This window comes from Coenobita brevimanus, chromosome 62, assembly GCF_032717465.1.
Source record: "Coenobita brevimanus isolate Jiangsu-jjx chromosome 62, ASM3271746v2, whole genome shotgun sequence".
Taxonomy (NCBI): Eukaryota; Metazoa; Arthropoda; class Malacostraca; order Decapoda; family Coenobitidae; genus Coenobita; species Coenobita brevimanus.
This window is the reverse complement of record NC_137015.1, coordinates 36,487,044-36,510,405: the sequence shown is the minus strand read 5'-3', so window position 1 is coordinate 36,510,405 and position 23,362 is coordinate 36,487,044. Positions and strand designations below refer to the sequence as shown.

The 23,362-nt window shown below is 42.6% G+C and overlaps 1 protein-coding gene across 1 annotated transcript in view; it reads right to left on the bottom strand.

Moving 5' to 3' along the window:
• The window catches only part of LOC145404038 (uncharacterized), a 63,241-nt gene that overhangs the window by 26,774 nt on the left and 13,105 nt on the right, over positions 1–23,362 (bottom strand). The window contains exons 4-6 of the mRNA XM_080275641.1: positions 8,072–8,318; positions 5,863–6,101; positions 5,313–5,423 (exon numbers count right to left, since the gene is read on the bottom strand). Coding sequence (XP_080131767.1) covers positions 5,313–5,423; positions 5,863–6,101; positions 8,072–8,318 — 597 coding nt within the window. The remainder of the gene's footprint in view (positions 1–5,312; positions 5,424–5,862; positions 6,102–8,071; positions 8,319–23,362) is intronic.

The window sequence follows — 23,362 nt, the reverse complement described above, 5'->3', positions numbered from 1 at the left end:
TCTGGTTCCAAGGTTACGTGTTGGTCACTTTTTTTCTCACCCTATTATTATTTTTTTCTTTAATTTATTTTTTTTGATGCTGTAGGAGACTTACAGCACTTGCTCCAGCTCACGTGTGGACGCTCCCTTACAAGACCGTGTTAAAAGGAACGAAATTATCTGAAATTTGAGCGATACATAATGGAAAGAATGACCGAGGGAGGACGGGCATAGTGGGAAAAGAATATAGGGGAATCCCCGGGACTTTCCGACACATCCATTCGCTTGCATTGTGCCTGCCGCTGTGTAGATACATCCATTCCCTTGCAGTGTACATGCCGCTGTGTATGGGCATGAGTAATGTGATATAAACTTCAAGAAGCCGCCATCTTGTTTTTGGCGGTGAAAATTATAAGTGAAATTACCCACATTGTGTGAGAGATTTCAATTCTTTAGTGATGGTAGTGGGTGTGCCTATACAGGATGTTTCATCGGATTGTTTTACGCGGATGTGTGTGTGTGTGTGTGTGTGTGTGTGTGTGTGTGTGTGTGTGTGTTCGTTCAACATGTATGTGAATGAAGACCTTGAATGTCTGTATTGCATATAATGGTGTGTGTGTGTGTGTGTGTGTGTGTGTGTGTGTGTGTGTGTGTGTCTTCGTTCAATATGTATTGTATGTGTATGAGGTCCTTGAATGTATATACTGCATGTAATGGTGTGTGTGTGTGTGTGTGTGTGTGTGTGTGTGTGTGTGTGTGTTGCTTGATGCTGCGTCCTCTAATGGGTGACCTTGACGAAAGACTACAGGTGATCTTGTCTCCGCACAGCAACAAACCCACGTCCGACACTGCACCGTTCATTATATAGTCTCTAACACCTTGTCCTGTGGCTTTGTTATCATCCTACCTCTCCCCCCAGCCAGTACGTTGTTCCTACATTAGGCTCTCGCCCTTCGTCTCCAAACCAGTACCTTGTTCATGCGTCTGGTTCTCGTCCTATACCTTTTCTTCTCACAGCCACCACCTTGTCCCTACGTCTGGTTCTCGTTCTACCGTTTCTTCTCCCATGCACAAGCTTGTTCCTACAGGTGGTTCTCGTCCCACCTTTTCTTCAAAACACTCCGTCGTTCCAACTTCAGGATCTCGTCCCACCTTTTCTCCCAGTCATCCTATTTCTTCTTTTCGTGTAAACTCGACTACCTCACCTGCAGTATTATCTTCTCGTCCGATTTCTTCTCCTAACTACACCACTGTCTCTCATTTACTCCACTACCTTGTTTTTTTCCCTTTGTTCTCGTTCTGGCGAATAACAAACCCTCATAGCCACCCCCATCTGACTGAATACCCGCGTGGTGATTGATGTGGCACAAATAAAATAACTTTTTTTCTTTTTTACGTATGGAGAGTGGGAGACGTGTTAGGAGGGTGAGTGAGAATGGGATGGACAGAAGATAGAGATGTGACCCGCGAATCAAGTGAAGGGTCAAGCTGGGGGTGTATTTTGTAAAGAGGCTGTGTTGCCGGAGTGATGGTACGGAACAAGGAGAGAAATACTTGGAGACCGTCTTGTCCAGGCCTCAAGTGGCTTGACGCCACCCTGTATCCCATCCAGAGCTGAAGGAAACTTGATAACAGTAGTTTGCTTGCACCAGATGACTTAATTCCGGTCTAGGGAAACCTTCCAGGTATAAGTAGATTAAGGGCGAATATTAGCTATGAAAAAGAGTTACAACTAACGTGTAATACAATTGAATATTATAGATTTCATTATTTCCTTTCAGGGGGAAATAACAGAAACAGTACAGTAACATTAGCAGTAGCAAGTACAGTAACAGTAAAGATTGATATTAAAATTACTGAATTAGTACACACACACACACACACACACACACACACACACACACACACACACACACACACACACACACAGGCACACGCACACGCGCGCGCTCATTTATATTCATCCATCCATCCGTCATCCAATCCTATGTTGCCCCAAGAGGAGCGTAGGAGCCTGGGGCTAGGCAAGTTGGTCCTGACATTTAAGATGAGTGACCAGCCACACTCATCCATGAGTGTCATTACGTGAGGAATAAATCACAACTATCCCTTGGATGTAAACCTACACAGGCTCAATCCGATTGGAGCGCCGTAATTGTCCACTAAACTACCAGGCGCCATAATTTGGTTATATGGTTACCACCCAGCGTCGTAAATGGTTTCCTGTTGTATAGGAAACCATTTGGCTTGTCACTCAGTGTAGTCACCCATAGGCAGATGGAAGAGGAAAAAATGAAAGGAAGACAGAAGAGGTAGTGTAAAGTCACCCATTGGCAGAAGGAAGAGGAAAGAATGAAGGAAGGAAAGACAGAAGAGGATGGAAGGAAGAGAGGAAAGGGCAGACACCCGAGAGCAGCACCACATCGAGTGAGTGGATGGCGAGCGTCCCCACCTACATGTATATTAACTTATGTAATGGGCTGAGAAAATAAGTGCTGGGATATTCCTAAGGAACATGCTGGTAGGAGGTCTAGTGGTAATTTTGCAGAGATTATAAGTGTCCGCTAAGCAGTAGAAAGAGACACTTCTCACGAAAGACGAAACCGTTGCTTATATAAACAAATGTGGAAAGATGAACTTGGTAGGGCTTTACTGCATTTAACAGTAACTGAGCCAAAAATCATTCTATTTCCCTTCTGTCATACTATCAAAAGCACATTACTTAATATTTCTTCACATTAATGGTGCATATTTATGCCAGAAAACAAGTCATTTTATTTACAAGACAGTGGCTCAGTCAGCAAAAGTAGTGTGTGTTAAGAAGCAAGAACATGATGAGAGCTGTTGTTATATGGATAAATACACATTCTGCCGCTCGTATCCGTATAAGTGTGAAACAATACAGTTGGTTTAAATGTGCGAGGTAAGACTGACCAGCAAAGCCATTTTATATCCAGTTATTACCTGTTTGTTAGTGCTTGAATAAAACAGAGGATAAGTCATACTTCGGTGCATCCGAATGAGGTTGTGTAAACAAATTGTAAGACACCAATAGACTTCATTTTATTGTGCGAGTAAGACTGTAATAATCTTCATATTTAGTAGAATATACAAAATGTCATGAGTATTTTCATCAAAGATCTTAAAGTACTAGACAAGTTGACGCCTAGTGAGCGAGTGGCCAAACTCTACAAACATTGCTCTGTGAGTATGGTTAGTTATGAGGCAAGGGAGAGAGAATGCAAAGTATGGGGAAGCCGTTGTAGGCGGATGAGGCAGAGTGTAACTAGCAAAGAGGAGGGGACTAGTGATGAGGAGGGAAGGTTACGGTATAAGGGAGGATGTGAGGGAGGAGGAGGTGAACAGCGAGAGAGATGGGGGGGGGGAGATGGTGGAGACGGGGAAGAAGAAGTGAGGGGGGGTGGATGTAACAGAAGTGGTAGGTGAGGAAATGTGACGTAGGAGTGCGTAATGGGAGCGTAGGAGAGGAAAAGTGAGAGAGAATATCAAAGAAGAGAGAAAGGGAAGGGTGAAGGAGGGAGTGTGGCGTGAGAGGTAGGTGAGGGAATCTGAGTTAGGGGAAGGGGAGCGGGGAGGGAGGGAGATGGAAAGTGAGAGAGGTTAAGAGAATATGAAGGACGATGGAGAGGATGTAAGGACGAAGTTGCGTCCATTGTGCCACCTCTCCATGCCTTCCCTCGTGCTACACGGGCATTTGGTAGCACTCATGACTGGAATGTCACACAGCCATATTGCAGAACTTCTGCCTGCTAGAATTCTTGTATTCCCCGAACTGCATCGCTCTGGAACTCGCTTCCCCGGAGTTGTTTCCACCCAAACTTCAACCTACAGCTGTTTAAGTCCAGCTGTTACAGATTTTTTATGCATGGAGGACGCCAGTAATCTGGTATGTGGATTATTTTTATTCAATTGTTTTTCCTTCCTCTGCTCTGTTGTTAAAAAAAGAATAATGATCAATTGTTCCTTGGTATTTCAAACTGTTTTGTACAGTAACCAATAGGTGGCACTCCAATATTTGACACAAAGCGATTGTCAGTAGTTTTAATAATAGTGATGATATTATACAGTAGTCCTTTTAAGGTATTTGTTTATTAAGTTGCTCACGAATTTCACATTTCCTTCGCCTAAAGTTACCTTAGAATTATCATAAACCTGTTTTGAAGTCAGATTGGTTACATTATATGCCTTTTTAACCAGAAGCTCACCTCACTTGAGTGGCATTTTGCCACTTTTTAAATGAGGAGAGATAAATGTGTTTGTCTGATATACCTCAGTTTTTATGCTCTGCCCTTACCTCTGTATATTGTCATATTATTAATGCACATGTTTCACATAAACGTTCCTAATCTACTCACAATACTCGCATCTCTGTGTAGTAAATTCAACTAACTGTACTAACAACACACTCATGATTTGCAACATTGCTTCTAAAGCATCATACATCTTTTCTGCTCACATTATGCTCTCATCTCAATATATTCAGTCTTACGGTAATGGAACACTGCGCTTATATCAACAGATTACATATCTTTTCATATGATTTTTCTGCTTTATAAAAATGCACATACACACCAACAGGTTTATGTAACAAGCAACGTTATCATATCTTACAACAACACTCCAGCAATTCACTTAATAATTTCATGTTCGACTCAATTGCTTCAACAAAACACTACTAACTGATAAAGCTCACAGTTTTTTTCCCTCTCAGCTTTTCCAGATATCTCTTCATCTCTGTCTGTTTCAACATCCTCGTTTCACTTTGTCACCATCACACCTCTCAGTCGGGCTGTTCACACTTCCATTCCTGTCTGCAAACTGTCTGCATTCCTCTTCTCTGTCCACACCATTGTTTCACCCAGCAGTTCTCGTCATTCCTTAATTTCCAGTTATTTCTTCTTATTCTGTGTCAGCGTTTTATTTCTCTCTCAGCCCTTTAAGTTTTCTCCATCCTCAGGTCTTCACCTTTCTCCATTTTTGTCTCCAGTCCCCCAGCGTGTGAGTCATTTTCATTTCTCTCTCCTCATCTCCCCTTTAATTCATGTTTGTCTTTTATGTCTCAGCTTCTCAATCTCTCCATCCTCCATTCCTCAACTCTTCTCCACCCCTTATCCCTGTCTTCCTCCACTCAGTGAGCTGGGATCCCTATATGAACCCATGAACAGGAGGCTTGTGGTCTCACGGTCAACAATAATATACAGGAAGGGTCGGTCGCAGTGGAAGGGAATGGGTCGTGGGGGATGACTGACACTCAATGAAAGGAGTACTACAAATGCTGTTGCTGCTGCTGCTTCTGTGCCCTCTTCATTGACCTCCACGAAGGCTTTGTGAATGGCTCGGGATACCACCAGGTTGGGGCTGAAGACTGAGAGGTCACTTAGCTGCACGTTAAAGAGGTCAGTGATACCCACGCGTTGGAGCCCCTGTGGATTATAGGTGCTTTAGGTTAAGTGAACTTAATAATGTTGGGGTATATTATTCCATTCATTTTATATTTTATTTTGTTTGGTCACCAGCAGATGATGGAATTTAAAATGTAAAGGACCTCTCTTAGTCAAGGAGTTGACAGTCATATTATTCAAAATATAAATGACATATATGTTAGTGAAAGAGTTGACAGATACTATGTTAGCTATATCTATCACTCGCAGTGAAAATGTCCCCCAAACTAAATAAATCTTCTGGAGTTAGGAGTAATATTCATAAGCTGATAGTGGCTTGGTATGTTCCTCTGCATACTTGAAACAATTTGTCTAGAGGAGTGTGACAGACATGCTCTGAGTATAGGGCAGGCATGTGAAATAGTAGGCAAACTTATTCTTTATCGTGCCTATTTTACTTGAACAATCCATTCTTCCTTACCTGTATAAGCTCGGTCGTCAGCGTCTTTTCCATCTTGAACCTCGGGAGCCTGACGTCAACACGCTGTCTGGAGAGGCGAGATCGGTCTGCCACATGCTGGAGGGCTGAACCACTCAAGCCACTCACCAGCCTTGTCCATCCTGCCTCACCCTCCTCCTCAGGAAGCATAATGAACATAGAGATCTTGTCACCGGAATAGGGAAGTTCCAGAACATGGGCGCCTAGTTCCTCTGATTTACCTGTTGAGAAAGGTATGGGTGATTATGCATTTTTATTCTTAGCAGTTCTGTATACTTGTTGTTGGCCATGTGTTAGCAATGGACAAACATAAATTAGTCCTCTCCTAGTAACCATGTGTCTCTTATTCTTCAATATTTCCGTATACTGTATGCTACATACTGCAGGTTATGTGCTGGGTACCTGTACTTCTAAAAGGCAGAGCTTTATTTTCCCCTCCTTCATGAGGTTGGAAGATATTTGCCACAACGGAACAAAATGTATGTACATAATTTTGTTTTAAGACCATACCAGAGTTTTGAAGGCCTCACCTATATGGGAATGAGTACATGGTCCACTTCAATGGACATATTTTTTTTCTATTTTTTACCGAATTTGTGATCTCACCCCATCTCATCCTTTAGATGAGAAAGCAGATGATCATTTTCCATTCCTCCCAGTGTCATGATATTATTCAGAAGTGAGTGAATCTTAAGAGCATAAGGTTTTTATGATGGGGTGGGATGGGATCCAGAATTAACTCTTGTTGTTGTTGCAGCCTCAGTCTGAAATGAACATGATTCCAGAGGCTTGCAGGAAACCAGCCACTGTGACTCGTTGCCTCCATAGATCTTGTATTGAAGTTACATTGAAGGGTTGTCTTGTTTAATGTTAAAAAAATATATATATTCTGATATTTCATGGTTTGAATGAAGACTGAATGGATGTAAAGACCTTTTCACGGGGTACTCTGCTGATATTCTCTCTTGAATTCGTGTTATCCTCTTTTTGGATCCTACCCACACCATCTGTAAGTGCCAAACATGGCCTCAGTGATGATCATGCTGATGATTATTAAAAAAAAAAAAAAACTGATTTATGGTAAGAGATAAGAATTAGAAAATTTTGGATGTGATTATGATGACTGAGGAAAACTGTTGTAAAACTGAGGAATATGACATCTGTCATGGTTAGCATTAATAACCCAGCAGTTACAAATGAACTACAGTACCTCCCCTTTAAGTAGGAAGGAATGTTGAATGTTGCCTCCATTTTATTAGCTTACAGATACCTCTATGGCAAATGCTTAAAGTTTCATCCATTGTGCCATCTCTCCACGCCTTCCTCCTTACTACATGGGTAGTGCTCATGAACTGGCTGTCACACTCACACTGCATAACTTCTGCCTGTCACTCTTCTTTTATTCCCCAAACTGCTTGATTTTGGAAACTCGCTTCCCCAGATTAGTTTCCTCTCATGTCCACTGTTACAGATGTTTTTTTAATGAATGGAGGACACCAGTAATCTGGTGTATAGAATGTTTTTTATTTAAATTGCTTTTCCTTCATCCGTTGATGTTGCTTTAAAAAATAATGCTAAGATAATCCTTGCTTGGTTTTGCCAGTTCAAGATATTATGATTATGTAGAATATGCTTATTTATTTATTGTTTTACCAACTCTAGCATATGGAAGTGAAGCTTGGACCTTGTTGGAAGGACATAAGTCAAGAGTGACAGCGGTGGAAATGAGTTATTTGAGAGGTGCATGTGGAATCACATGGAGAGACAGACTGACAAATAAGGAAGTGAAGGAGCGTTGTGGTGTGGATGTGGATGTGATAGGAAGCGTCAGGAGAAGCACTTTGAGATGGTTTGGCCATGTGGAGAGGATGGAGAGCAAGAGACTGACGAGGAGAGTGTATGTGAGTGAGGTGGTGGTGGGGGAGAGGGAGGAGGAGTCCAAGGATGAGAGGGAGGGATGGAGTGGAGAGGTATATGAGAGAGGGGGGTTTGAGCTGGGAGCAGGGCAGTGAAATGGCGGGGGACTGGGCTATATGGAGGCGATTTGCTTGTGACCACCCCTTACGGGATTCAGGCATCAGGCAGTGGATAGACAGACATATTATTTTATGTTCTTAATGAATAGGAAGGGTACCATGTAACGCCTGCTTATACATAAGCCTCCAATACTAGAGAGAGAGGGAGGGATTACCATACATAAGCGACGTTGTCTGCGTCATCATAGGAACAGACTGCGATTGTGAGTTGGGGGTGACCTTGAAATCCATTGGTCTGGTAGCACGGGCCTCAAATTGGTTGGTCCAGCTGCCTTTGAAGTAAACGGCGTTGACCAACACCATGACGGCGTCTTTAATGAAAGACTCAGATACCAGGTTTTTGATGCGGTTCTCTGTGGTCTCTGACACAAAATTGTTGATGAGTTGCGCTGTGCCTTGTGGCTGTGGGATGGAAAGATCATCAGAAAAAGAGACGAGGAATGGTTTGGGAGGGAGAAAAATTGTTAGAGGAGGGAGCTAAATGCAAGTTTCTTTAAACTGCTTGTTTCTTTAAATTATTAATAACACTTAATGGCAGAAATAAATCCAGTCACAGCATCAGATACATTTTGAAGCTTATTCGTTGCCTTGAATATGATTTTTTAACATTTGAGAAGGTAATCTTTCTTGCTGGAACATAACCTACATTTAGTGATTTTCATATAATATGATACTGTTTGTCAACACAACTTTAATGCTCATATCCGTGTAACCACTAAGAAATGTTAATAATCTTACGAGATATACTTTACAGTGAACAGGTTAAATGTTGAAAAAATCAAATCTTTCTAGATCGAGAAGTCTATACGAAGCTGGATAAAGTAGTTTGAAGGTAGCAAAATTTAGACAGTAATATCTCATTTTAATGACATGATTAAGTTAGCGAACATACACAGTAATGCCATCAAATGACATAGTTAAGGCAGCAACTGTATACAGCACTGTGTCATCATAATGGTATTGTTAAGGTGACTGTATAACCTATTGCCGTGAAAACCTAGTAGTTCATGAATTGTAGCACTTACATCCCCTTTCATGGCTACGATCTGAAGCAGCTCATGCAGGTGGTCAGTAACACACTGGCGAAGAGTAAGCCCGTCATCCACGTAGATCCGGTTTGCATCCTGGAAGGTGAAGTTGGCCCCTGCTATTTGTCTCTGTGTGGTACTGTTAAAGTGAAACTGTGGTTAGGCTGCTGTTATTACAGTACATGTACTGTATACCTCTCCACTCCATCCCTCCATCTCATCCTCAGTCTCCCTCTCCCTCTCCCCCCCTCCACCTCACTCACATACACTCTCCTCGTCAGTCTGTCGGTCTCCATCCACTCCATATGGCCAAACCACCTCAGTGTATTTCTCCTAACGCTTTCTATCACATCCACATCCACACCACAACGCTCCTTCACTTCATCATTTATCAGTCTGTCTTTCCATGTGACTCCACATGCTTCTCTCAAACAGTTCATTTCCATCGCCCACTCTTGACTTGTGTCCCTCCAACAAGGTCCAAGCTCCACTTCCATTCATTAGAGTGGAGTTGGTATCACAATACTGTCATGCAGCGACTTTTTTACTTCCATGTCCACTTCCCTGTTTCTTATCACAGCTTTCAAAGAACCAGCAACCTTTCTTCCATGTTTTACCATCCTTACTTATCACTACCCAAGTACTTAAACGTACTCACATTTTGCATTTATTCCAGATCCAACCCCACTACATTCACTGACTTCATTTCTCTCGCAGACCATAGCTTTACTCTTCCCAACATTCACCTTCAGATTCCATTTCTTACACACTCTACCAAACTCATTCACCAAGCCTTGCAAGCTCCCTTTCGTCTTCACTTAGCAACACAGTATCATCTGGTAACAACAGTACAGGGAGTTTCCAGATGCTGCCCTCTCTCATTTGAGCCGCTCCAACATCCAGAGCCCTACCTTGTATCTCTTTTATAATCCCATACATATACAGATTGAACAGTCATGGAGACATGACACATCCCTATTTCAATCCAACCTTTAGATAGAAAAATTCACTCAGTTCACTGTCCACCTACACTGTAGCCTTAGCACTCTCATACTACTCTTCAGGCATTCAGCAACTTCCTTTTTACTCCATATATTCTTAATAATTTCCGCATTCCTTGTCTATTAATCCTGTCATATGCTCTCTCCAAATCCAAGAAGGCCACACACAACTTTATTCCCTTCTGTAGAAACGTTTCCAATAAAGACCTAAGAATGAATATCTGACCTACACAACCTCTTTCCTTCCTAAAACCTCCATGATCTTCTACTAATTCCTCTGTTATTTCCCTAACTCTGTCAGTAAGTGTCCAACCGTTAATTTTCCTATGACACTAAGAAAACAAATGCCCTTTTGATTACCACACACTTCTTTCTCCCCTTTTCCTTTGTACAGGGGAATAATTATACCTGACTTCTAATCCTCCCAGGCCAATCTACACATCTTCCACATCCATTCTACTGCTCTCTCTCTCCCATGCGTCAGCATTTTACCACACACTCCATCAATTCATGGTGCTTTCCCCATTTTGACTTTCTTCATTGCTTCAACAACTTACATGGTACTGATTTCTTCCTCTCTTCTCACATCCCTCCTCTTCCCAGCCATTCTTCAGCCACGTACAGTATACTCACATTACTGTCATTCTTTGTGTTCAACAGTTCCTTAAAGTGTTCTCTCAATCTGCTCACTTTTCTCCTTTCTCCACTAGCTGTTTACCATTTTTATCTTTCACTCCCCAACTAACTTCTTTATCACCCTGTCTAACGCTCTGTACTTCTTTCCAAAACATTTTCTTACATTCTTTCCAATTTACGCTCAAATTCCTTCTAAATTCCTCATCCACTGTCTTCATTCTCTTGGTAATGTTTTCACCTCTCTCTTCCTCTCTACATGTATTTCACTCTTCCGTCTCTCAATTTCCTCCTCGACCCCGTTTCTCATCCACTCACTATATGCTTTCTTCTTTTGTGCCACAGCTTGTCTCACCTCTTCATTCCACCATGGTGTTCCTTGCACCTCCTTTCGTCTCCTCTACACCCCACACACCACCTCACATGCTGCACAGATTTCTTCTGTGAATATCTTGCACACACCTTCCACGTCCCCCATCTGCTCCAAATCATATTTAACCAGTTGCTCGTTCACTTCTGTCTTTATTCTGCCTATTTCCATCCTCTTGCAACCTTTCGACCCTCCTTATATGAAGTACTTCATTGTATCCTTCCCTTCTTCGATTCCTCCATTTTATTTGAACCTTGACTTTCACCACCACCAAGGGGTGGTCAGAAAGTCCACTTCCCCAACCTCTGTATGCTCTTGCATCCATTACACACCTCATTCTGTCTTCCACACTCTCACAATCAATCATTGCCTTCCGTTCATTCAGGTCACCACCCACCCTTCTCATCACTGGCCACATACATCAGTGGATCATTTTGCGTCTAAAGAGGGTATTGGCTGTCACCAACCCCCTCCATGCACAAATGTCCACTGCACTGCCATTCTCGTCCACTTCTGGTGCAGGCACACCCCACTCACCAACTACTCCATCCTTCTTTACATTCCCTACTTTTCCATTCATATCTCCGATCAAAAATACTCTCTTATCCCTTTCAAACTCTTCCATGCACGGTTCCACATTAGTCCAGAACTCTTCTTTCACACTACTTGCACGATCTTGCGTTGGTGGATACACACACACAATCACCCACATTTGTAGTCCAACTTTCAATCTTAGCCACACAATCCTTTAGCCAACTGTTCCGTACTCTCTTATATTCTCCTTCTATCTCTTGCATACAACAATACACACTCCTTCTTTTGCCCTCTCATTCTCATCGTATATCGCGCATATACCCCATCCATATTCTGACTCTCTGACACACTCATCTCTCCATTTAGTTTTGGTTATTCCACATACATCCACTTTTGCACCCTCAAGCACCTGGACAGTCTTTCTGTCCTTCACCTCATCATTTGCACTCCTTACATTCCCTGTCGCAATCCGTACCATGTCCTTTGTTCGGTCCTTAGTCGTCACCTGTTAGTCTATCCTGGTCAGCGTAGGGTTTTAATTTTGCTATCAGCACTGAGCACTGGACTATATAGAGACTATGTACTCTCAGTATATCCCCAAATAGTTAATATTATCAAAGTAAAAATCTTTGCGTTCAAAGTCATGTTACTTAAAGCTACTGATAAATTGCCATCACCTCAGAGCACCTGAATGACTTGGTATTGCCACTGGCCCCCATATACAGTAAGTTTTTCTTGTGTCTCAGTTTTGACATGATATTTGAGCCTGCAGTAAATTCAGAAAAACTGCCTATTAAAGTTCCTTTGATACTTATCAGGGTATTTGATAGTTTTCCCCAATTGATATTGTCACTTGTATTTTTAAAAAAATGTGATAGAGCACACCTCCAATTATGAGGGTTGCAAATTAATTCATATTTATAGACAAAGCTCCAAGTATTCAAACTCACATATTTTTCAGGTTATTAATCAAGTGCAGAGTCTTCATTTTGCCATCAACCTTGAGTGCCTGACTAAGCTGAGCTTCAGTATTGCCACGGGCCCCCAGGTAGGCAAGACTGAGAGCGGACCAGATGCTGTAGGGCGAAAAGAAGAGGTTTCCCGTCCCATCCAGATGGCGGTAAAGCTCGGCACCTAGATGGCTGATCCCTGAGAGATCCTGGACAAACTGCGCTGGCACGACGTCATTGCTGGTGAAACACTGTGGATGGACCTCTACTGCCGCCAAAGCCACCAGTAGTGATACCACCACAACTGCGTGCATCTCTGTAAGGTAGGAGTGGGGTTAATGTTTGTGGACGTTTAAGCCCGCCATTTAACGAACTACTGTGATTGGGGAAACTACAGGCAGTTTTATCAGAAAGTTTGTTAACTGTTCAAACGTATCTTAGTTTATGAACCGGCGTTCAGTATATCTTATGATAGTAGAATTGTGGTACGCTAATGTTTACGTTTTATGTTTTAAGTTTCTTTATGTTTAATACGGTATTGTATTGTTTAATCTCACATCACTTCATGTTGGTACTGGATGTGGAAATGATTCCCAAAGAGTTCATTAGAGCTGAAAATTAGATAAAATGAGGTTTGTTACCGGAACAGTTGTATCTTTCTTTTAAGGTAATTTTAGTTTCAGAACCAGTTCATAGAGCCACAGTTTCTGCTTCACCAAGGTGCAGGAGTAGTGCTAGGTCTATTGGTGGTACAGTATTTTTATGTTACATGTTGCCTTTGTAGTAGAAGGTGAAATTTCAATATGTATGGGTCTCTGGGTATGTAGTCATTTCATGTCTACATCTTAGGGCTGTCCAGCACCATACTGTTATGAGCCTGTGAAGTTCCCTGATGCCTCTTCTGCTCTGGTTATGTCTTGTTCGTTGTTGTACTCATGTGAACTCGAAGTGTAATTAAGGTGTCTGTGATTTGGCTAGGATATGATTCGTGAATCATGACATGCCATCACTCACACTGTCTATTAATCTACTCGACTACCGAAAGATCATGCTTAGGATTACAGTACATGTTCTGTGCGTTATTTGAAAGCTGGGGAATGGCTGGGAGAAGGAGGGAGGTGAGAAGACAGGAAGAAATCAGTAGGATAGAAGTTGTGGAAGCAATGAAGAAAGTTAAATTGGGGAAAGCCCTAGGAATTGATGGAGTGTGTGGTGATATGCTGAAGCATGGGGGAGAGATAGTAGTAGAATGGATGTGGAAGATGTGCAGATTGGCCTGGGAGGAAGGTAAGAGTCCCGGAGGATTGTAAGTCATGTGTAATTATTCCTTTGTACAAAGGAAAAGGGGAAAATGAAGTGTGTTGTAATCATAGGGGCATTTGTCTTCTTAGTATAATAGGAAAAGTGTATGGTAGGATACTTATTGACAGAGTTAGAGAAAGAACAGAGGAATTAGTTGGAGAAGAACAGGGAGGCTTTAGGAAGGGAAGAGGTTGTGTAGATCAGATATTCATTCTTACATCTTTAGTGGAAAAGTTTCTAGAGAAGGGATAGAAGTTGTATGCGGCTTTCATGGATTTGGAGAAAGCATATGACAGGGTGGATAGACAAGGATTGTGGAAAGTATTAAGAATATATGGAGTAGATGGGAAGTTGTTGAATGCTGTGAATAGTATGTATGATGGTGCTAAGGCTGCAGTGCGTGTTGATGGTGAACTAAGTGAATTTTTCTCTTTGGAGGTAGGGTTGAAACAGGGATGTGTCATGTCTCCATGGTTGTTCAATCTGTTCATGGATGGGGTAATAAAAGAGGTACAAGGTAGGGTAATGGATGTTGGAGTGGCCCTGGTGAGAGAGGATAGTGTTTGGAAACTCCCTTTACTGTTGTCTGCAGATGATACTGTGTTGTTGAGTGAAGACGAAGGGAAGCTGCAAGGCTTGGTGGATGAGTTTGGGAGAGTGTGTAAGAAACGGAATCTAAAAGTGAATGCAGGGAAGAGTAAAGTGATGGTCTTTGAGAGAGGTGAAGTCAGTGAATGTACAGCGAGGTTGGGTGGTGAGGAATTGGAAAATGTGAGTACTTTTAAGTACTTGGGTAGTGTGATGAATTAGGATGGAGGTTTGGAGGGTGAAGTGCTTGAAAGGGTACAGCAGGGAAGAAAGGTTGCTGGTTCTTTGAAAGCAGTGATAAGAAACAGGGAAGTGAGCATGGAAGTGAAAAAGTTACTGCATGACAGTATTGTGATACCAACTCTAACGTATGGAAGTGAAGCTTGGACGTTGTTGGAAGGACACAAGTCAAGAGCGAGAGCAGTGGAAATGAGTTATTTAAGAGGAGCCTGTGGAGTCACATGGAGAGACAGGCTGACGAATGAGGATATAAAGGAGCGTTGTGGTGTGGGTGTGGATGTGATAAGAAGCGTTATGAGGAACACACTGAGGTGGTTTTGCCTTGTGGAGAGGATGGAGGGTGAAAGACTGACGAAGAGAGTGTATGTGAGTGAGGTGGAGGGGGGAAGAGGGTGGGGGAGGCCGAGGATGAGATGGAGGGATGGGGTGGAGAGGTATATGAGAGAGGGGGGTGTGAGTTGGGAGCAGGGCAGTGAAATGGCGGGGGACAGGGCGACTTGGAGGCGATTTGTTTGTGGCCACCCCAAACGGGATTGAGGCGTCTGGTAATAGATAGATAGATATTTCTTCTCTCAAGGCTTTTACCCTTCATCGTCTTCTTTTGCTGCAGACGCTGTCTCACCTTTCGTGGGGTGCTATTAGTGTCACACTTCTTCGTCCTCACTTTATTTATTCTTTCCAGGTTCGATAATGGTTGCTAAATCTATTCTTTTGCCTCCACTCGCACTCTTTCAGAGCTAGATTCTCTTCATCATGCTGGTTTTCGCATAGCTTTTAGTGCTTTTCGGTCGACTCCCGCTACAAGTCTTTGTGCTGAATCAGGCATTTCCTCCCTCTCTTATCGTCGTTCTCTTCTCGGTATCAGGTCCTATACATGTCTCCTCCAGTTCCCAACATATAAGTTACTCCATCCTCCTAGCCCTGTCCAATGCTGTCTTCACTTGGTCTCCCATCTCCCATTATCCCTTCGCGTCCCCACCCTTCGTCAGACATATTGATTTTGCCTTGCCTCCTATTCCTCCATTATGTCCAGTTTCCAGCCCACCTTGACTTCTGCCTCCTTCTGTGGTCTGCCCTTTTTTTTCCCTTGTTCTAAGACTTTTTTTTTTTTTCTTTCCAGATACCTTTCGCTCCCATTTTCTCGAACATTCCAGTATGTCCTGTCACTCTTCTGCCACTCATATCTTTACTGACGGCTTTAAATTTTGTCATGGTGTAGAGTTTGCTGTTGTGTTCCCTGACTCCTCCTTCCAATGTACACTTCCCTCCATTGCAAGTATCTTCACTGCAAAACTGTATGCTATTCTGTTTGCTCTGAAGTCTCTTCTTAGATTCCATTCCTCCGCCATTATATCTTCTCCGATTCTTTCAGTGCGCTCACCTCCTTACACGCCACGCCTTATTCTCCCTCTCTAATCATCCAAATTCATGAGTGGCTGTTCCGTCTTTACGTAAAAAGTCAGTTCGCATCTGCTGGGTTCCTAGCCATACTGGGATTACAGGTAGAGAACAGGCGCGCTCTGCTACTTTCTCCTCTAGGTCCACCCTCTGCCCCATTCCTACCTTTGATTATTTCACTCTTCTAACCCGTTTCTTCCGTGATCGGTAGCATTCCACGTGGAACCAACAGGTTCTCAACATAATGTTAAACCCTCTGTTCTTCCTTGGCACACATTAACCCACCCCAGTCGTCGATGTAAGACCATCCTTATTCGTCTTCGCTTGGGTCACACCCGCCTGACTCATGATGATTTGATGAGCCATGACCTTTAGTCTGTCCGTTCACGCTGTAACTGTCGTATGGCTGTCCGTCATCTTTTTCTGTACTGCCCGTTTACACTCCAAGAACGTTTCGCAGGTTTCCTCTTCTTTTCCTCACTATTTCGGCCTCTACAACTCACTGATTTCGTAGGAGACTCTCCCACTGTTTCTAATTCTAATATTATCACTTTTCTTACTACTCTTCATGTCACACGTTTAATATACTTATTTACCCCGCTCCCTTCTACCTTTGCGCCATATTATGACTTGGTTCTTCATTATTCCTTGTTTCCCTCCTTCCACAGACTAAAATATAATATAGGTGGAGCACCAATGGACGCCTTGAAAGCCGATGTTACCAAGAATCGACAGCGCGAGACGAGAAGGATCTTGTCTCCAAATTATAACCGAGTTTGCCCCTAGATGTGTTGCCGGCCCAGGTCGGCAATTATTTTCAGACGTAGTAAGCGCCCGTGCAGCTGCGTAGTAACACTGGGGAGGAAGAGACTAGGAAGATAGGGAAAGTGGAAGGGGAGGAGGACGAGAAGAATCGAAAAGGGGGAGGAAGGAAGAGGTAGGACGGAAGGAAAAATTGCTTGAATGAAGGGGAAAGTAGTTAAGGGAGAGACAAGGGACTGAATATGAATGGGAAGGACAAAAAACATACAGGTCTACTTTAACTTAACAGTTTTAAGCATGCTTTGGATGGTTTGCTTTGCCCGACATCACCGCCGCGAAGCTCTGCGCTTTCAGCCCGTGTTTTGCGTGATTCGTATGGCCGAGGAACACCACTTTGTCACAGAAGAAGTGACTCAATGACTTTGCCTTATATCTATCTGTCTGTTTATTGCCAGACGCCAAAATCTCGTACGGGGTGGCCATTTGACCGTGAGTTATTTGTTTTACGGGAAGGGGCACTAACCCTGCACCAACCCACTTGCTGACACGTAGGGAGTACGTATGGTTTGGTTATATGGTTACCACCCAGCGTTGTAAATGGTTTCTTGTTTAACAGGAAACCATTTGGCTTGTCACTCAATGTAAAGCCACCTGTAAAGGAAAGAGAAGCAATAAGAAATGACAGGAGAGATGGGAGAAATAGGAAGAGAGGAGGGCAGGCACAGAAAAGAATGATAAAGGCAAAGGAAGAAGTAGGCAGCACTACATCAAGTGAGTGGATGATGGTAGCCAGTATGCTTAATAAAAATATTGGATTTTTAAAATCATATAACACGATCTTATATTCACGCCAACATTTGATTATTTTACTCTGCTGAAGGATATGAGAGCAGTTAACCTTTCATTGTTATGGACAGCATAGGCATTTCATAGAGACTGACATCAAACGTTTATCTTCAACTGAATGAAGTACGAAGAAGCCAGTGGTATCTCAAGATTTGTCGGGGTAATAGTCTATGACTTAAATAACTCAGTTCACTAACCTGTTAACATTCAGAGATCTTGTACCACAATTATCCACAGCTGTCACTATGGCACTCAAATAGTTTGAAGACTACAGGAAGCTGGTACAGCAGACGTCAACCCTCACCCGCTTCTTGTCATGCACTGAACCTTGGTCATTCGCAGGTGCCATTATATACAACAGCATTTTCCTACTTCCAGCAACCGCCCCCCCCCCTCTCTGTTACGGCAACCACTTGTCTACGAAGTGTCCACCTTCATTCGTTCATTACTTCACTAAAGAAATATAACTCGATTGTGTTGCGACGTGTTTTTTTGACGCATAGGTTGTTTTTATTGCATTCGCGCCTCATTGGTATCGGTTTCCGGTTCCTTATTATAAGATTACATGTTGATCAGTATTTTTTCTCACCCCGTATTTCATTTTTTTTTTTTTTTCTGATGCTGTAAGTGACCTACAGCAATTGTTCCAGCACACGTGTGGATGCTTCCTTAAAAGGGTGTGTCAAGAGGAACGAAGTTCTCTGAAAATTGAGCGTGGAAAGAATTACCGAAGGAGGACGGGCGAAGTGGGAAAACAATATTGGGGAATCCCCATTTTCAGACTCATCCATTCACATGTAATGTGCTTCACACAGCCACACCTGCCGCTGTGTATGGGAATGAAGAATGCGATATAACCATTAGGAAGCCGCCATCCTGTTTTTGACGTGAAAACAGTCTACCCACACCGTGAAATATTTCTTGTTGGGTGATGGTAGTGGGTGTGCCCATAGAGGACATTTCATTGGATTGTTTTGCGCGGATGTGTGTGTGTGTGCGTTGAATATGTATGTGTAAGACTTCATATAATATATATATATATATATATATATATATATATATATATATATATATATATATATATATGTGTGTGTGTGTGTGTGTGTGTGAATGTAATGTTGTGTATGCGGGAGTGTATAGTTGTGTGCGTGTGAGTATTTGTGTGTGTTTGGGTTCATTGATTGTGTATATGCAGTAGTTCCTTGAAGGTATACGTTGTATGTAGTGCAGTGTGTGTGTGTGTGTGTGTGTGTGTAATTTACCGGGTCGGTCAGGATCACTTTGATGGTCGTGATAGTCAGCTTTTACCCTCTCGGAAGGGAGCTGAGAGCTCATATAGTCCGATCTAAGGGCAAGGCTGTGACCTTCACACACGCACACACCCGTCCCCTTGCTCAAGGGGGACAGTAACCACCCACTTCGTCAGTGAAACTTTTCGCAACCTGAGCGAGGCGCGAACTCCCGTCCACCAGTTGGCAAGCGAGAGCGTTACCACTGCACCAGGGTGTGTGTGTGTGTGTGTGTGTGTGTGTGTGCGTTTAGCCTTCCTTTGTAAGTTAATCTCTCTCTCTCTCTCTCTGCATACAATATATATGTTTCCTCACTCTCATCTTAAATGGCAGGACCAACTTGCCTTACCCCGGGCTCCTCCGCTCCTCATCGGGCAACATAGGATTGGAAGATGGGTGGGTGGATGGAGATTTGTTTTCTTATAAATCAAGGAAAGATTAGGTGGGGTGCATGAGAGAGGGCGATTTAAAGTGCCGGAGAAATGTGATGGAGAATTTATAAGACCTTTTTGTGTGGGGACCTTCAATGGACTCAAGGATTAGGCGTCTGGCAACATATGAGATTTAATGATATAACCACCAAATTATCAGAATGTATTTTGAAACACACAAAAGTATAGTTTTGTAACTTAGGACATGAATGGTGTATAAAAGTAACTGTAAATTGTGTGTGTTGCTTGATGCTGCGTCCTCTAATGGGTGACCCTGACGGAAGACCTACAGGTGATCTTGTCCCCACACAGCCACAAACCCACGTCCGACACTGCATTGTTATTATAGTCTCTACCGTAACACCTTGTCCTGTGGCCTTGTTATCATCCTGCATCTCCTCCCAGCCAGTACCTTGTTCCTATATTTGGCTCTCGCCCTTCGTCTCCAAACCAGTACCTTGTTCTTGCATCTGGTTCTCGTCCTATACCTTTTCTTCTCACAGCCACCACCTTGTCCCTACGTTTGGTTCTCGTTCTACCGTTTCTTCTCCCAAGCACAAGGTTGTTTCTACAGGTGGTTCTCGTCCTACCTTTACATCAAAACACTCCCTCGTTCCAACATCAGCATCTCGTCCTACCTTTTCTCCCAGCCATCCTAGTTCACCGTTTCATGTAAACTCGACTACCTCACCTTTCTATTATCTTCTCGTCCGACCTCTTCTCCTAAGCTACACCACTATTTCTTATTGACTCCACTACCTTCTTTTTTTCCCTTTGTTCTCGTTCTGCCGAATAACAAACCCTCATAGTCACCCTCATATGTCTGAATATCCGCGTGGAGATTGATGTGGTAAAAATAAATTCGCTTTTTTCTTTTTTACATAATATAGTATACTGTAGAGTCGGAGACCGATTAAGAGTGTGAGCGAGAATGGGGTGGACGGAAGACAGATGTGACCCGCGAATAAAGTGAAGGGTCAAGCTGGGGGTGAATTTTGTAAAGAGGCTGTGTTGCCGGGATGATGGTACGGAACAAGGAAATACTTGGAGACCGTCTTGTCCAGGCCTCAAGTGGCTTGACGCCACCCTGTATCCCATTCAGAGCTGAAGTAAAATTAATACAGATAGTTTGCGTGCACCAGATTATTAGATTCTGGTCTAGGGAAATCTTCCAGGTATAAGTAGATTAAGGGCGAATATTAGCTATGAAAAAGAGTTACAACTAACGTGTAATACAATTGAATATTATAGATTTCATTATTTCCTTTCAGGGGGAAATAACAGAAACAGTACAGTAACATTAGCAGTAGCAAGTACAGTAACAGTAAAGATTGATATTAAAATTACTGAATTAGTACACACACACACACACACACACACACACACACACACACACACACACACACACACACACACTCATTTATATTCATCCATCCATCCATCATCCAATCCTGTGTTGCCCCAAGAGGAGCGCGTAGGAGTCTGGGGCTAGGCAAGTTGGTCCTGACATTTAAGATGAGTGACCAGCCACACTCATCCCTGAGTGGCATTACGTTAGGAAAAAATCACAACTATCCCATGGATGTAAACCTGCTCAGGCTGAATCCGATTGGAGCGCCGTAATTACCCACTAAACCACCAGGCGCCATAATTTGGTTATATGGTTACCACCAAATGGTTTCCTGTTGTACAGGAAACCATTTGGCTTGTCAGTGTAGAGTCACCCATAGGCAGAAGGAAGAGGAAAAAATGAAAGGAAGACAGAAGAAGTAGTGTTAAGTCACCCATTGGCAGAAGGAAGAGGAAAGAATGAAGGAATGAAAGACAGAAGAGGATGGAAGGAAGAGAGGAAAGGGCAGACACCCGAGAGCAGCACCACATCGAGTGAGTGGATGGCGAGCGTCCCCACCTACATTTATATTAACTTATATAATGGCTTGAGAAAATAAGTGCTGGGGTATTCCTAAGGAACTTGCTGGTAGGAGGTCGGGTGGTAATTTTCCAGAGATTATAAGTGTCCGCTAAGCAGTAGAAAGAGACACTTCTCACGAAAGACGAAACCGTTGCTTATATAAACAAATGTGGAAAGATGAACTTGGTAGGGCTTTACTGCATTTAACAGTAACTGAGGCAAGTATTCTGTTTCCCTTCTGTGATACTATCAAAAGCACTTTACTTAATATTTCTTCATATTAATGGTGCATATTTATGCCAGAGAGCTGTTGTTATATAGATAAATACACATTCTGCCGCTCATATCCGGATAAGTGTGAAACAATACAGTTGGTTTAAGTGTGCGAGGTAAGACTGACCAGCAAGGCCATTTTATATCCAGTTATTACCTGTTTGTTAGTGCTTGAATAAAACAGAGGATAAGTCATACTTTGGTGCATCCGAATGATGTTGTGTAAACATATTGTAAGACACCAATAGACTTCATTTTATTGTGCGAGTAAGACTGTAATAATCTTCATATTTAGTAGAATATACAAAATGTCATGAGTATTTTCATCAAAGATCTTAAAGTACTAGACAAGTTGACGCCTAGTGAGCGAGTGGCCAAACTCTACAAACATGGCTCTGTGAGTATGGTTAGTTATGAGGCAAGGGAGAGAGAATGCAAAGTATGGGGAAGCCGTTGTAGGCGGATGAGGCAGGGTGTAACTAGCAAAGAGGAGGGGACTAGTGAACGGAGGATGTGAGGGAGGAGGAGGTGGATAGCGAGAGAGGGGGGGGGGGAGATGGTGGAGACGGGGAAGAAGTAGTGAGAGGGGGGGATGTAACAGAAGTGATAGGTGAGGAAATGTGACGCAGGAGTGAGTAATGGGAGCGTAGGCGAGGAAAAGTGAGAGAGAATATCAAAGAAGAGAGAAAGAGAAGGGTGAAGGAGGGAGTGTGGCGTAAGAGGTAGGTGAGGGAATCTGAGTTAAGGGAAGGGGAGTGGGGAGGGAGGGAGATGGAAAGTGAGAGAGGTTAAGAGAATATGAAGGACGATGGAGAGGATGTAAGGACGAAGTTGCGTCCATTGTGCCACCTCTCCATGCCTTCCCTCGTGCTACACGGGCATTTGGTAGCACTCATGACTGGAATGTCACACAGCCATATTGCAGAACTTCTGCCTGCTAGAATTCTTGTATTCCCCGACCTGCATCGCTCTGGAACTCGCTTCCCCGGAGTTGTTTCCACCCAAACTTCAACCTACAGCTGTTTAAGTCCAGCTGTTACAGATTTTTTATGCATGGAGGACGCCAGTAATCTGGTATGTGGATTATTTTTATTCATTTGTTTTTCCTTCCTCTGCTCTGTTGTTAAAAAAAGAATAATGACCAATTGTTCCTTGGTATTTCAAACTGTTTTGTACAGTAACCACTAGGTGGCACTCCAATATTTGACACAAAGCGATTGTCAGTAGTTTTAAAAATAGTGATGATAATATACAGTAGTCCTTTTAAGGTATTTGTTTATTAAGTTGCTTATGAATTTCACACTTCCTTCGCCTAAAGTTACCTTAGAATTATCATAAACCTGTTTTGAAGTCAGATTGGTTACATTATATGCCTTTTTAACCAGAAGCACATCTCACGAGTTGCATTTTGCCAATTTTTAAATGAGGAGAGATAAATGTGTTTGTCTGATATACCTCAGTTTTTATGCTCTGCCCTTACCTCTGTATATTGTCATATTATTAATGCAAATGTTTCACATAAACGTTCCTACTCTGATCATAATACTCTCATCTCTGTGTAGTAAATTCAACTAACTGTACTAACAACACACTCATGATTTGCAACATTGCTTCTAAAACATCATACATCTTTTCTGCCCAGATTATGCTCTCATCTCAATATATTCAGTCTTACGGTAATGGAACACTGCGCTTATATCAACAGATTACATATCTTTTCATATGATTTTTCTGCTTTATAAAAATGCACATACACACCAACAGGTTTATGTAACAAGCAACGTTATCATATCTTACAACAACACTCCAACAGTTCACTTAATAATTTCATGTTCGACTCAATTGCTTCAACAAAACACTACTAACTGATAAAGCTCACAGTTTTTTTC